Raw genomic sequence first — 15,862 nt, forward strand, 5'->3', positions numbered from 1 at the left:
TGAATCCTTCCCCTCATCGACTATCACATGCCTAGGCTCTGGCTTGCCATGAACTCAGTGGCTAGTGAGTAGACCAACAAGACCACTGGTCTCCACTACAATAATACAACACAAGGGAAACAGACAGGGGGAAATGGACACAATAAGGAAAGCATTCCAAACTCCTCCAGTGCACCTAAGCACCACAGATGCTACTGTCACGACAGCTCGGCTTCTTCCAGAGACTGGCTGCTTCCAAAGTGGACAGCTTGAGAACAAGGTTCTATCATTGGCATCAGATGATAAGACGTGAACTTTTTATAGTGAAGGGGAATGATCTCAAGGAGCTGCACCTGAGATCATGGCTACAAAGGATAGCCAGACAGGAGAGTTCTTAACCCCTACAGCACCAAAAGAAAGCAGTACATTTAAACACAAGCTGCATAATAAGGCAAAGTGACCTTTTGGTGCCAGACTCGGCAGAGGGCTCACCTGAGCAGGGCACACTCAAAGGCTTCAACTGGTATGCAAAAGAAAAAGAAGAGCTACTCTGCCCTCGGCTCTGCTCACAATTCCTGTTCCTGATTCCTCTGTTTCTACTTCCTGGACCTTTGTTGACGCAATGGAAATTACAGGAATTGCCTGCTGAGCCCATTGTGTGTGTGTGTGTGTGTGCGCTTGTATGTAGTGAGTTAGTGACTTGTGCACATGTTGAGTAGGTTCAGGGACGCATTTTAGCGATTGTACACGGGGCACATGAAATCGATAGTACTAAGGAGGACATCAGGAAACTCCACAAGATTCCTTTCATTATTAGACTCCAGAACAAAATGAATTTATAAAGTTAATGTTTTACCAGGCTGCCAAGTCACCCTCTTTTTAGGGTTCCTCACCCAATTATAACCATGGTGCTCTTGCCTATGACCACAGGACAAGAAACGTTTTTTTTCCACATTTTAGTTTTTCTTTTTCTTGTACTTGCTCTCTTAGGAGCGGCACAGCTCTAGCAGTTCCACCTTTCACCACTCCCTAAACCAGGCCCTTTATAGACACCACACTCAATTTTACCACAATGCTCCAGTGTCACACTGTGAAGGTCTCTCCCAGGTGACCTCTCTGGTTATAGAGGAGCAGATCCACTAAGCCTCAAAGATGCCGACAGCCAGCCTCATAGGCTACTTTCACACTTGCGTTTTTTTCCTTCAGTCGCTATCCGCCGTTTTGGAAAACAGAGGAATCCATTGACGGATTCCGCTGCTTCCCATAGACTTGTATGGACGACAGATTGCGACTGATGGACCTGCGTTGCTTCCGCTGGCCAACGCTGCTTTGCTTCCGCCGGGCGGAAGGAACGCAGCATGTAATGTTTTTTGAGCAGCGGAATCCTTAGGATTTCGCTGCACATGCTCTCTCTGGCTCCCTGCACACGTAACCAGGGTACATATCGGGTTACCAAGCAAAGCGCTTTGCTTAGTTACCCGATATTTACCCTGGCTACGTTTGCAAGGAGCCAGCGCTAAGCGGTGTACGCTGGTAACCAAGGTAAATATCTGGTAACCAAGCAAAGTGCACTCCGCCCCCCGCACACATTCTCGGCGGCCGAACAATCAGCTGATCACCCGGCGGCCTGCTGCTGTGAGCGATCAGCTGATCGGCCGGCTGCTGTGAGCCATCAGCTGATCGGCCGGCTGCTGTGAGCGATCAGCTGATCGGCCGGCTGCTGTGAGCGATCAGCTGATCGGCCGGCTGCTGTGAGCGATCAGCTGATCGGCCGGCTGCTGTGAGCGATCAGCTGATCGGCCGGCTGCTGTGAGCGATCAGCTGATCGGCCGGCTGCTGTGAGCGATCAGCTGATCGGCCGGCTGCTGTGAGCGATCAGCTGATCGGCCGGCTGCTGTGAGCGATCAGCTGATCGGCCGGCTGCTGTGAGCGATCAGCTGATCGGCCGGCTGCTGTGAGCGATCAGCTGATCGGCCGGCTGCTGTGAGCGATCAGCTGATCGTTCACAAAAATCTGCCGCTGGTAAAACTGTAAAGAAAAAAAAAAGCAGATTCCGTTTTTGTACGATCCGTTGTGCCACTATATGCAACGCATCCGTTGCAGCCTTCACACCACAACGCAATGCAACGGATGCCGTTCAACGTAAGTGTGAAACTAGCCTTACATTACACACAGAAGGAAGATGATAGCAGGGCGCCCCTAGTGGTCACATCCATTCAACCATCACATGAGCAAGGGTTCCCCTGTATCATAACCGAGCTTTTTTCTTTATATATATATATATATATATATATATATATATATATATATATATATATATATATATATATATATATATGTATATATGTATATATATATATATATATATATATATATATATATTTTATAATAAAGAGAGAGACAGACACACACAAGTTATTTCTACCACGTAGAATTGATAGTCGTTGGCTGTCAGTCATTTATTTGATGCACAATTTAGTGTACAAGATTATTCTAGAACTCTCTTCAGACAATATCTGCCTCTTCTAGTTTGGATGCATTGGTTGCTATCTGTAAATCATGTGTTTCTCAATGAAGATCTATTGATTTACAGCCACATGTGACAAGCGGTGATTTGTGCAACTCCTCTTGCTTCATGTTCTCCATAGAAAAAAAACCATCTAAAGTGATGGCCCTGGATCCTGAGATGTTTATTCCGGGGGTTTGTTGCTCGGTCATCTTGTTTATCAGCATGTAGCGTGACTCGTTATTACACAAGTGACCGGTGCAACAGTGTCATTTTCCTCTCCTGGCATCAACATGGAGTAAAGAGCTGAGTCAGAAGTATGGTGTATTTCCGCCTTGGCAAAAGCAAAGTGCTTTTTAGGATTGTATTTTCCTGAATTTCCCAAGCACGGATTCCCAATGATATTTCGTGATTTGCTGAAGGGCATAGTTTACAGAAGAAATATTTTGTATGTGTAATTAATAGATATTACTTATGATTGTTTGTACTGATTCTGAGTTACTGGCTGCAATTCTACCAGGGTCAGAGCTGAAATCTAGCACTGAAGTGTTGATGTTACACCAGGTATTGTAATCTAATATAGGAAGGACTACTTATTCCACTATGTAATAGGAGCTCGGCTAAATCTACAGCCTTAAAGCGAATCTGTCAGCAGGTTTTTGCTATGTAATCTGAAGACAGCATGGTGCAAGGGTTAAAACATAGAATTCAGGGATGCCTGTGTTGACAAGGTCCAGTCTGTTGTTTATTTGCTATATTTGTTTAAGCAGCAGGACTTCTCATTGTTAGGACTGCAATGTCACACACACGGCAGTCTGGCACACCTGCTCCTCCGATTGCTGTCAATGTACGATCTCTATTGAGAGCATGGTGGGGCAGAGACGGCTCTAAGCTCTGCTGTGCTGCTAAATCTTAACATTCAGATTGTGTCAGAACGGCAGCACCCAGAAATCTAAGTGATACATTGTTGGATTCAGGAAGTCTTTGCCTACATCATGCTGCTCCTAGATGAGGTACAGCTCTCTTTAAATTCACAGTAAGGGCGCATTCACTTGGAAGGTGTTATTCCATGTATTTGAGGTGGAATCTGGCGCAGAATTGAACATCTGGAGTTTCGGATTTCTACTACAGATTTGCAGTTTTAACTGCAATGGGTGAAACGCGTATCAAGTCCATTCAGTGGGGCTTATCCGTGTGCATCTACGAGTTGTTGTTTGTAGGTGAATTTAAGTGCAGAATATGCAGCTGGTTGAAAATCTAAGTGCAAATCTGTAGTGTGGACATAATGTAATACACTTAATCTAGGATTGGTTCAAGCTAAGTAATGCAGTGCGTTTACACAGTCACATAAATGCATAAAAGCAAGAAAAGATGAGAAAGCGCTTCACAGGGCAACAATGATTATACTGGGATCACAATCATCCGTCAGATCCTGGCAGAAGTTGGACAAGCATGTCAGGTTCACCCCCAAAATACATTTTTTTTTTTTTTTTTTTTAGGTCACCCAGTTAAATTATTTTGCATTATACTCCTTCAGTTACTCCCCAGTGGTGCCCTCCAGTATACCCTCATTTTTTATAAACATTTGCACCTTTAGGCTATATTGACACGACCGTTCTGTTTTTGTGGTTCACAGAAAAACAGTCCTGTTTTCAACGGATGCATCTGTGTGACAACCGCATCTGTCCCGTTCCGTTCCGTATACGGTTTGTATGTCATCAGTGTGACTTCCGTTTTTTGCGGACCACAAAAAAACATAGGAGAGTTACATGCAGTCCAGGGTATCTGGCCATTTGCTGGTCTACATATAAAGCCTATGGGGAACAGAATCTGGCGCAAAGGGGTAGGAACAAGCGCTACATACTCACTGATCACCGGCACGGCTGTCACACTGCTCCTGCGGCAGCTTTGTTCTTCCCGAGCCGGTTGCTCATTAGGCTCATTTTACATTCACTTCTTCCCTGCTCTGCCTCTGTCTTGGTTACAGTCAGACATGCTCCCACGCTAAGTGACAGGTGTCTGACTGCAACCAATCACAGCCGCCGGTGGGCGGGTCTATATCGTACAGTACAATAAATAAAAATTTTTAAAAAACGGCGTGCGGTCCCCCCAATTTTGATACCAGCCAAGACCAAGTCTCACAGCTGCTGGCTGGTATTTTCAGGCTGGGGAGACCCATGTTATTGGGAGCCCCCCAGGCTAAAAATATCAGCCAGCAGTCAGCCGTAATTGCTGCATCCATTAGATGAGACAGTCCCGGGCCTTTATCCTGCTCCTCACGAATGCTCCGGTGCAGTAGCAAAAGGGGTAATATATGGGGTTGATTCCAGCTGTGTAATGTCTGCTGGCATCAAGCCTTAGGGTTAGTGATGTCATGGAGTCTATCAGTTACCCAAGATCACTAGCCCAGTCAGTAATTAAAAATTTGTCAGGTATTTTTTTTTTTTTTATTTGTAAAACACTCCCCAACACATTCACTCTTTCACCAATTTATTGGAAAGAAAAAACAAATCCGGGTCCGGCGTGATCCAATAAGGGGGGTCCCACGACGATCCATACCATACTCAATGTCCCAGTCAATGAAGAACAGAATGTTCCCCATTGGCTGGGAGAGCAGTACAGTGACCTGAGCTAACATAATTAGGTCAAGCCAGGGCACCGCAGCAGATGACTAGCGTAGACGTCATGAGGTTAGCTAAGTACATTACCTGCGGTGATGAACTCTGCTGTACTCCTGACGTCAGTGCTCGCCAATGACTTCCATTGTCAGTTGCATTCACAAGTGACGTCACCACTAGTCAGTCTCGGGCCGCTCGCAAAACTTGATGTGAGAACGCGGTGGGCATAGAAGTCAGTAACGAGCGCTGACTTAAGGAGTGCAGGACTTCATCACTTCAGGTAATAAACTTTGCTAACCTCCTAATGTCGGCACTCATCATCCCCGCAGCTGCTGACACTGCTGTGCAGGCAAATGCTGACACTGCAGTGCGGGCAGTCGCGGGGCTGGAGCGGGACACAGATAGCAATGATACCCTACGAAAGTCATATGGAAGTGCTCCCATGTGGCATCTGGGAATTTTGCGGACCCATTGACTTGTATTGTGTCACGGTCTGCAATTACAGAACAGAATAGGACATGTTCCATAATAACGGAACGGACATAAGGCATCCGATGTGGTTTTTTTTTTTGTTTTTTTTTTTTTTGTAGGGTCGGATGCACACGGAAGTGCTTCCATGTGCCATCCCATCCTGCACAAAAGACAATGGATAGATGGTCCTGTCAGTAGGTCCACAAAAAAACAGGAACTAAGCAGGACAAATCAGAATGAGCCCTTAAACCAATTGCGGTAACTTGTGATTTTGAGAATAATCCATTATCTCCTATTCTTGGACTAGAGAATAACTTGGTGATCAGTGGGGTACAACCGCTGGGACCCTCCAGAGCTTTTCAGTCCAATCTTGAATGGAGTGGAGGTGCGCATGCTTGACTGCCAACGATAACTGATCTCTGAACTTTAATTTCCAAGATGATGGAAATCGAACATGTGCACCTCCACTCCACTCCTGAACAGTCATAGTACACATCAAAATAAGCAGTGGTTACTGATGAGATTCTTTGTAGAGAGGCGGAGTACGGGGTGGAGCGCTGCCATAAAATCTACATAGAACCTCCTCAGTAACAGCCGCCATCTCCTATCTCAGTAATGGCAATGTCTTCACTGAATACAGATTGTACCTCAGAATTGAGAATTTTGATACTACAAAGCTGCTTATTTTAATGTGTGCTACACCTGCAATCTACAAGTTGTACGAGCCTATACTTATGCTAATTAGTGTGTAAATTGTCTCTCCACGACTGGAGACAAACTCTAGCGCAGCGCCACCTATTGGAAGTAGCGATCGTAAAAGTTAAATGTGGATTTTTAACAATCCTTTACATATAACTTAGGATATATATGCCAGATCAGAATCCCAATTTGCAGACACGGTGTTTCTGGGTGCTTGCCCCTCGTCAGTGCAAAGTATGGGGTGTGTAGTAATTTATCTTTTTTGTGCAGTGTCCACGACAGCCCTCACACATCCTTCATTGCAGACAGCCCTTTCATATCTTGGATGATCCGGCTGTGGACTTTCCTGCTGGATGTATTTGTTACTGTACCTCACCAGTGTGGGTTATATCCACCCTTCTATATCTGAGTCATATTCCATCTCTGTGTCATTATTAATCTCCAGTTTTAAAGAATGAATAATTATATAATCTAATCTCCAATTTATTTACTTTTCATTCATTCTTCCGAAGAATAAATCTGATATCGCATGCCTTGGCGTACATTGTCAACCCATTGTGGTATGATGACTGTCGTTTTCTTCATGAGGTTTGGCAGTTTGTCCTGAAAGCTTCCCTATTTTGAGACCGAGGCGCTGCTCTCCCTCCCTACCCACCCACTTTTTGTATTTTAGAGGGCTGAGTCTAGTATTCAGCTGAAAGGGACATTTGGAAGGAGTGCTATGAGGAGTGCCAACTGCGAGAGTTGTATACATTCCTAGTAACACCTTCCCTGTAAGTCACTTTTCATTGCCGAGGCTCTTCTCACAATAGTTCTCTTAAGGTTTAGTTCACACGATGAGTTTTTGATGCTATGTATCTTTACAGCTCTAAAAACGCATCATCTCATGCCCACTGTGCTTTTCTTGAACTGACCCGTGGTGTGTGTATGAAACCCGTAACACGTTAAAGGGAACATGTCATGGCCCATAACGCTATTAATCTGCAGATATGGGGTTAATGTACTTTATTTCCTCCAGGAGCCGCCGGCTTTCAGTCATGCAGTCATGTCCAGAGCGATTAGTCACCACTCACAGCACTGAAAGCCTTAGGTGTAAGCACAGTCCGGCACTGACACTGCGGAGTCGGCTGTCCAGATCAGTGCCGGGGTCGCTCAATAATACAACTGACTTGCAAATTAGTTCAATATCTACAGGCTAATAGCGTTATTGGACCTCAGGGTACACTAGTTTTCTGTGCAGATTCTCCCCATAGAATTGTAGTGCATTCTGCATAAATGCACTGTATTAAATCTGCATGTAACTGTATGGTCGCTTTCACACTGTGATCCTCATCCCGTTGGGGCTTCCATCTGTACCCCCTGCAAAACAGGTTTTGGACGTATGTGCCGACGGGGCCACCCTGTGCTCTGTCGTGCACCATTATCGGAGATACGTGGTTACTGCACGCGGACAGATAAGAGGCACTCTACTACGTCTGTGTGTCCGCCTCCAGTAACCGTATACTCCCACAATCAGTGCATGACAGAGCACGCCGTGACTCCGTCTGCATCTTTATAGTCAGTTGCCCCGTTGGCGCATACGTCCAAAACCCATTTTGCAAGGGGTTCAGATGGAAGCCCTAATGGGACCATTGAATGGGGAGAGGAAGACAGTGTGAAAGCGGCCTAAGGCTGTGTGCCCACGTGTGCATTTTTCCTGCGTTTTAGCTGCGTTTTAAACTGCAGCGTCTCATTGTCAAAATGCATGCGTTGTGCGTCCCCAGCAAAGTCTGAGAAGTCGGCAAATTCCATGCGCACGCTGCTTTTTGAAACGCAGAGTTTTGGATGCCAAATATTTGACAAACTCGATGTGTTTCTAAAAGCAGCATGTCACTAATTTTGTGCGTTTTGGATGCATTTCCCACCCACTCTCTCTCTGTCTATGGGACCGTACAAAAATGCATCCAGAACGCATCCAAACCGCAGCGTTTTGGATGCATTTTTTAGGCACACGCAGTGTTTACAGTTGTCAAAACGCTGCATTTTATTTGTCAACCAAAACGCACACATGCGGACATAGCCCAACAGTAAAGTTACATGTGCATTTTCAGTAAGTTTCCGGTGCTTGTAACTTGCACCGGATGTTTTGTCACAGCCAAATACCAGGACGTATCAAAACAAAGCAGCTTTATTTAAAACATGAGAAACCAACAAGGGACAAAAACTGCAGCATCAAAAATGTGATTAAAACACAAGTTACCTAATGCAGATGTTCTGCAGCTTTCCTGCACCTATTCGCTGCAACATCCAAAACTCATCCTGGGAGCATAGCCTAAATGTCCATTTCAGCTTAATGCCAGGCACACGCTACAGCCTCCCAATCTGTTTCTTGGCGCCTACTAGTTAGAGAGTTATTCCCATCTCCAAGATCCTATCCCAATATGTAGTTGGCGTGAGGAGTGAGGATGATAATATTAACATATACCTTCAATTAGAAATGTAGTGTAGTTCTGCTGATTAGCTATGTCTCTTACCTCATGTGCAGGGCATTGCAGCTTGGGTGTCCATGGTTATGACAACTCGTGTCATTTAGTTACGGTACTTGCTGGTGGCCATAACCATGGCTACCTAAGCTGCAATGCAATGCCCTATACATTAGGTAAGTGACATGGCTAATCAGGAGAACTATACTACATTTCTAATTTCACTTTTGTACTACATATAGGTATAGGATGTTGGGGATGGGAATACCCCTCTAAATCCTTTGTCTCATACCAGAGGTGCTTTAAGGCTAATGCCAAACCTTATCTGAACCAGAACATTATCTCACGTCATGACTTCTGCTTTTGTCTCCATTTCCATATTTAGTTCATATCGACCAGGCTTTTCCTCCACTAAAACAATTGTGCTTAATGTTTTACGTAGGTGGTAAGGACCATTTTACTCTCTATTCTTGTTGTATTGTTGCTGCTCACTGGCTGCTATTTTTTCTTTGCATGCCTAATGCCATTAAACTCCTGTCACGGGTGTTTTGTTGGCACAGCGTCATCTGTGCACAATGTTTGCCTGATTTTCTGTCATAGGCTCGATCACATGCTATCACCCAGGGGGCGACCCCTAATAACTGCATCACCATAAGACTCTAACACTGACTTTATTCACACACTGTAAATTTATTCTAGAACCATAAGGCCCTGTTCACATCATGGCAGTGATGTACTCAGCTGGGAAGAGCTCCCGGGGCAAAACAGCAAAAATGTGAGGCATGGTCAGAGGACTATATTCAAAGTGTGTGTAGATACAGTGCCATGCAAACATTTGGGCACCCCTGGTCAAAATTAGGCTGCTTTCACACTACGTTTTTTAACATCCGTCATGAACGTTTTTTTAACGCAAAAATGGATCCAGTGCAAATGCGTTTTCATTTCAATGCATTTGCAATGGACTCGCGTTCACATGCGTTTGCGTGCGTTATAGTAAGGATCCAGCGACTTGCAGTTTTTTAACTTTTTTCAAAAATGCTACTGTAGCGTTTTTGAGCTGCATCCAAATACTGCAAATTGCTGGATCCTGACGCATGTGAACGCTGGCATGCTGATAGACAGGATCCCGCTTGCTCTACTGAGCATGCCCAGAAACCAGCCTCGGGTGAAAAGTCCTTCTCTCCCCCTCCCTCTCTCTCCACTCTCCCCCGCCTGAGAGCAGAGGCCGCTCGTAACCAAGGTAAACATCGGGTAACCGCAATCTTAGTTACCCGATGTTTATCTTGGTTACGTGTACAGGGAACCGGCTCCTAGCAGCTGCAGACGCTCATAACCAATGTAAATATCGGGTATCCAAGCAAGTTACCCAATGTTTACCTTGGTTACGAGACTCCACAGCTGTCAGAAGCCGTCTGCCAGACTTTCACGTTCAGTTCCCCTCACTCCCGATCACATGACTCCAATGCCCGCCCATAAAGGTAAAGTGACAGGATCCTGCAAAATAATACATGCGTTTGCATGCGTTTTTTTGCTGTAAAAGCAGGATCCGCTTTTGCAGCAAAAAACCTTCATGACGCATGTTAAAAAAACGTAGTGTGAAAGCAGCCTTAGCAAGTTAAAGACAAAATAATCTCTAAAAGGCATAAAGTTAAAGATGACACAATTTCCTTTGTATTTTAGGCAAAAAAAAAGATATTTTTATATTTTACATTTTAAAAATTACAATAAGGGAAATGGACCGATGCAAACATTTGGGCACTTTTGGAGATTTGTGTGCTCAGATAAATTTAACCAGTTTCAGACCTTAATTAGCTTGTTAGGGTTATACCTTGTTCACCATCATCGTAATGAAAGGCCAGGTGACACTAATTTCACAGTTTTATAAAAAGTCAGCCTCCTCTAACCTTGTGCTAAAAACAGCAGCCATGGGTTTTTCTAAGCAGCTGCCTAGCACTCTGAAAATGAAAATGGAGGAGTCCCACAAAGCAGAAGAAAGCTATAAGAAGATAGCAAAGCGTTTTCAAGTTGCCATTTTCCTTTGTTCAAAATGTAATTAAGAAATAGCAGTTAACAGGAACAGTGGCGGTCATGATAAGGTCTTTAAGACCAAGCAACATTTCTGTGAGAGCTGCTCATATGATTGCCGGAGAGGCAAATCAGAACCTTCACTTCACTGAAAAAGTCCTTCAGGAAGATGTAGCAGACTCTAGAGTTGTGGTACATTGAAGTTGTTCAGAGACACCTGCACAAACATGGCCTTCATAGAAGAGTTATCAGAAGAAAACCTCTCCTGCATCTACCCCATAAAATTCAGCATCAGAAGTATGTAAAAGAAAAAGTCTGATGCATTTTGGTACCAAGTCCTGTGGACAATGAGGTTAAAACAGAACTCCTTGACCACAGTGATCAAAGTTGTGTGGAGAAAAAAGGGCACAGAATTTCAGGAAAAGAATATCTCGCCAACCATTAAGCATGGGGGTGGATCAATCATGGTTTGGGGTTGTATTGTATGGGGAACATTTCACTGGTAGAGGGAAGAATGGATTCAATGAAATTTCAACAAATGCTTGATGCAAAAATAACACCATCTGTAAAAAGCTGAAGTTGAAAAGAGGATGGATAATGATCCTAAACACAGATCAAATTGACAACCTCAAAAAGGCGCAAGCTGAAGGTTTTACAATGGCACTCACAGACCCCTGATCTGAACATCATTGAACATATGTGGATAGATCTCAGAAGAGCAGTGCATGCAAGACGAGCCAGGAATCTCACAGATCTGGAGAACTTTCCTAAGGAAGAATGGATCAAAATCCCTGAAACAAGAATTGAAAGACACTTGGCTAGCTATGAAAAGTGTTTACGATTTGTGATACTTGCAAAGGGGGTGCTACTAGGTACCAACCATGCAGGGTGCACAAACCTTTGCATCAACCAATTTTCCTTTTTTGTTAGTTTTAAAATGTAAAATAAGAAAACATGTTTCCTTTGCCTAAAAAGACAAAGGAAATTTGTCATCTTTAACTGTACGGCTTTTAGAGATCATTTCATCTTCAACCAACTCAACTGTTCACAATAACTGTAATTTTAACCGGGGGTGCCCAAACTTTTACATGCCACTGTATATATGTAATGGGCTCGTACAGTGGAACATTTTGCAGCTTTGCTATGAAAGTTTATGGACTTGCCAGCAGCAGTGTGATGTGAACAGGGCCTAGTATAAGCACCTTTCTTATCCAAACCAAAGGAAAATAAAAAATCTTGTAAAATTCTGTGTTTTTTAACATTCTAGAAAGGAAACCTACTATATAGTCTTAATAAAGTAGAGACAGCTATGAATACCGTAGTTGCCACATTTTAGCTACACTGTCTATTGCAAGCTTAAAAGGGGTATTCCCATTTCCAAGAGCTTATCCAAACATGTGGTAGGTATAATAATGTTAGCAAATTCCTCTAATTAGAAATGTAGTATAGTTCTTCTGATTCACTATGTCACTTACCTCATGTGCAGGGCATTGCAGGTCCTCAGGTATGAACCACTAAGTCAGCAGCCGATAATTAATTAAGGAATACAGTGAAAAAAACACAAAACAAAGTAGAAAAAAAGTTAAAATTTTACTTTTAAGGCGTACGGGTATTTAGCATCCTATGCGAGGACATTGGATACGTTATGCTCATGACCCTTGGCTTCCGATCTGCTGCGAGCGTGCTCCGAATGTCATTATACTGTAATGCGATCCTGTGATCAGATAACAGCTGTAGAAGAGAGGGAGGGAGATTAATCTCTCCTATCCACTCCTTGATAAGCTGATGCGATAATCACACTGCACTTCGGTGTAATGCGAGTGCAGTGCAATGGTTCTCTCGCACCTATAGACTTGTATGGGTGCGAGTGAAAACGAATCTGATTCCACACGCAGCATACTGCGATTGTTTTGTTTTTCTTGGTCTGATTAGAGCAGAGGAAAAAAATTGAGCGCGACCCCATAGAGTAACATTTGGTCCGGTTGAAATGCGCTTTTATTTTATTTTTTTTATCGCATTCCACTCTCCGTTTTATTCGCCGTGTGTCCTTACCCTAATAATTACAGTACATTAAAAAGTCAGATGACAAACATATACAGTGCCTTGCAAAAGTATTGGGCTTTGAATTTTTCAACCTTTTCCCACATTTCAGGCTTCAAACATGAAGATAAAAAATTTAATGTAATGAAGAATCAACAAGTGAGACACCATTATGAAGAAGAACGAAATTTATTGATTATTTTTAAACTTTTTTTAAAAAAAAATAAATAACTGAAAAGTGGGGTGTGCAATATTATTCAGCCCCTTTACTTTCAGTGCAGCAAACTCACTCCAGAAGTTCATTGAGGATCTCTGAATGATCCAATGTTGGCCTAAATGACTGATGATGATAAATATAAGCCACCTGTGTGTAATCAAGTCTCCGTATAAATGCTCCTGCTCTGTGATAGTCTCAGCGTTCTGTTTAAAGCGCAGATAGCAACATGAGGACCAAGGAACACAACAGGCAGGTCCGTGATACTGTTGTGGAGAAGTTTAAAGCTGGATTTGGTTACAAGAAGATTTACAAAACTTTAAACATCCCAAGAAGCACTGTGCAAGCGATCATATTGAAATGGAAGGAGCATCATACCACTGCAAATCTACCAAGACCCGTCCGTCCCTCAAAAATTTCATCTGAAACAAGGCAAAGACTGATCAGAGATGCAGCCAAGAGGTCCATGAACACACTGGATGAACTGCAGAGATCTACAGCTGAGGTGGGGGGGAGTATGTCCATAGGACAACAATCAGGGGAAGGTGCTCTGGTCAGATGAAACCAAAATCGAACTATTTGGGCACAATGTCAAACAATATGTTTGGCGTAAAAGCAACACAGCTCATCACCCTGAACACACCATCCCCACTGTCAAACATGGTGGTGGCAGCATCATGGTTTAGGCCTGCTTTTCTTCAGCAGGGACAGGCAAGATGGTTAAAATTGATGGGAAGATGGATGGAGCCAAATACAGGACCATTCTTGAAGAAAACCTGTTGGAGTCTGCAAAAGACCTGAGACTGGGACAGAGATTTGTCTTTCAACAAGACAATGATCCCAAACATAAAGCAAAATCTACAATGGAATGGCTCACAAATAAACATATCCAGGTGTTAGAATGGCCAAGTCAAAGTTCAGACCTGAAACCAATTGAGAATCTGTGGAAAGAGCTGAAAACTGCTGTTCACAAACGCTCTCCATCCAACCTCACTCATCTCCAGCTGTTTACAAAGGAAGAATGGGCAAGAATTTCAGTCTCTCGATGTGCAAAACTGATACAAACCTCAAGAGACTTGCAGTTGTAATCGCAGCAAAATGTGACGTTGCAAAGTATTAACTTAAAGTGGATGAATAATATTGCACGCCACAATTTTCAGTTATTTATTTTTTAAAAAAAGTTTAAAATAAGCAATAAATTTAGTTCAACTTCACAATTGTGTCCCACTTGTTGATTCTTCACCATAACATTCAAATTTTTACCTCTGTTTTAAGCCTGAAATGTGAGAAAAGGTTAAAAAATTCAAGGGGGACGAATACTTTCGCAAGGCACTGTATATCAATGGTACAAGTAGGGTGTATACAGTCAGGGCCAGAAATATTTGGACAGTGACACAAGTTTTGTTATTTTAGCTGTTTACAAAAACATGTTCAGAAATACAATTATATATATATATATAATATGGGCTGAAAGTGCACACTCCCAGCTGCAATATGAGAGTTTTCACATCCAAATCGGAGAAAGGGTTTAGGAATCATAGCTCTGTAATGCATAGCCTCCTCTTTTTCAAGGGACCAAAAGTAATTGGACAAGTGACTCTAAGGGCTGCAATTAACTCTGAAGGCGTCTCCCTCGTTAACCTGTAATCAATGAAGTAGTTAAAAGGTCTGGGGTTGATTACAGGTGTGTGGTTTTGCATTTGGAAGCTGTTGCTGTGACCAGACAACATGCGGTCTAAGGAACTCTCAATTGAGGTGAAGCAGAACATCCTGAGGCTGAAAAAAAAGAAAAAATCCATCAGAGAGATAGCAGACATGCTTGGAGTAGCAAAATCAACAGTCGGGTACATTCTGAGAAAAAAGGAATTGACTGGTGAGCTTGGGAACTCAAAAAGGCCTGGGCGTCCACGGATGACAACAGTGGTGGATGATCGCCGCATACTTTCTTTGGTGAAGAAGAACCCGTTCACAACATCAACTGAAGTCCAGAACACTCTCAGTGAAGTAGGTGTATCTGTCTCTAAGTCAACAGTAAAGAGAAGACTCCATGAAAGTAAATACAAAGGGTTCACATCTAGATGCAAACCATTCATCAATTCCAAAAATAGACAGGCCAGAGTTAAATTTGCTGAAAAACACCTCATGAAGCCAGCTCAGTTCTGGAAAAGTATTCTATGGACAGATGAGACAAAGATCAACCTGTACCAGAATGATGGGAAGAAAAAAGTTTGGAGAAGAAAGGGAACGGCACATGATCCAAGGCCCACCACATCCTCTGTAAAACATGGTGGAGGCAACGTGATGGCATGGGCATGCATGGCTTTCAATGGCACTGGGTCACTTGTGTTTATTGATGACATAACAGCAGACAAGAGTAGCCGGATGAATTCTGAAGTGTACCGGGATATACTTTCAGCCCAGATTCAGCCAAATGCCGCAAAGTTGATCGGACGGCGCTTCATAGTACAGATGGACAATGACTCCAAGCATACAGCCAAAGCTACCCAGGAGTTCATGAGTGCAAAAAAGTGGAACATTCTGCAATGGCCAAGTCAATCACCAGATCTTAACCCAATTGAGCATGCATTTCACTTGCTCAAATCCAGACTTAAGACGGAAAGACCCACAAACAAGCAAGACCTGAAGGCTGCGGCTGTAAAGGCCTGGCAAAGCATTAAGAAGGAGGAAACCCAGCGTTTGGTGATGTCCATGGGTTCCAGACTTAAGGCAGTGATTGCCTCCAAAGGATTCGCAACAAAGTATTGAAAATAAAAATATTTTGTTTGGGTTTGGTTTATTTGTCCAATTACTTTTGACCTCCTAAAATGTGGAGTGTTTGTAAAGAAAT

The 15,862-nt window shown here is 43.3% G+C and overlaps 1 protein-coding gene across 2 annotated transcripts in view; it reads left to right on the plus strand.

Annotated features, from left to right (window-relative positions):
- Positions 1-15,862, plus strand: part of PSME4 (proteasome activator subunit 4) — a 250,124-nt gene that overhangs the window by 43,726 nt on the left and 190,536 nt on the right. The window contains exon 4 of one of the 2 annotated variants that reach the window (XM_075339344.1): positions 9,121-9,180. The exons of the other annotated variant lie outside the window; for it this stretch is intronic. Coding sequence (XP_075195459.1) covers positions 9,121-9,180 — 60 coding nt within the window. The remainder of the gene's footprint in view (positions 1-9,120; positions 9,181-15,862) is intronic. 2 annotated transcript variants of the gene reach the window in all.

This window comes from Anomaloglossus baeobatrachus, chromosome 3 (genome assembly GCF_048569485.1).
Source record: "Anomaloglossus baeobatrachus isolate aAnoBae1 chromosome 3, aAnoBae1.hap1, whole genome shotgun sequence".
NCBI lineage: Eukaryota > Metazoa > Chordata > Amphibia > Anura > Aromobatidae > Anomaloglossus > Anomaloglossus baeobatrachus.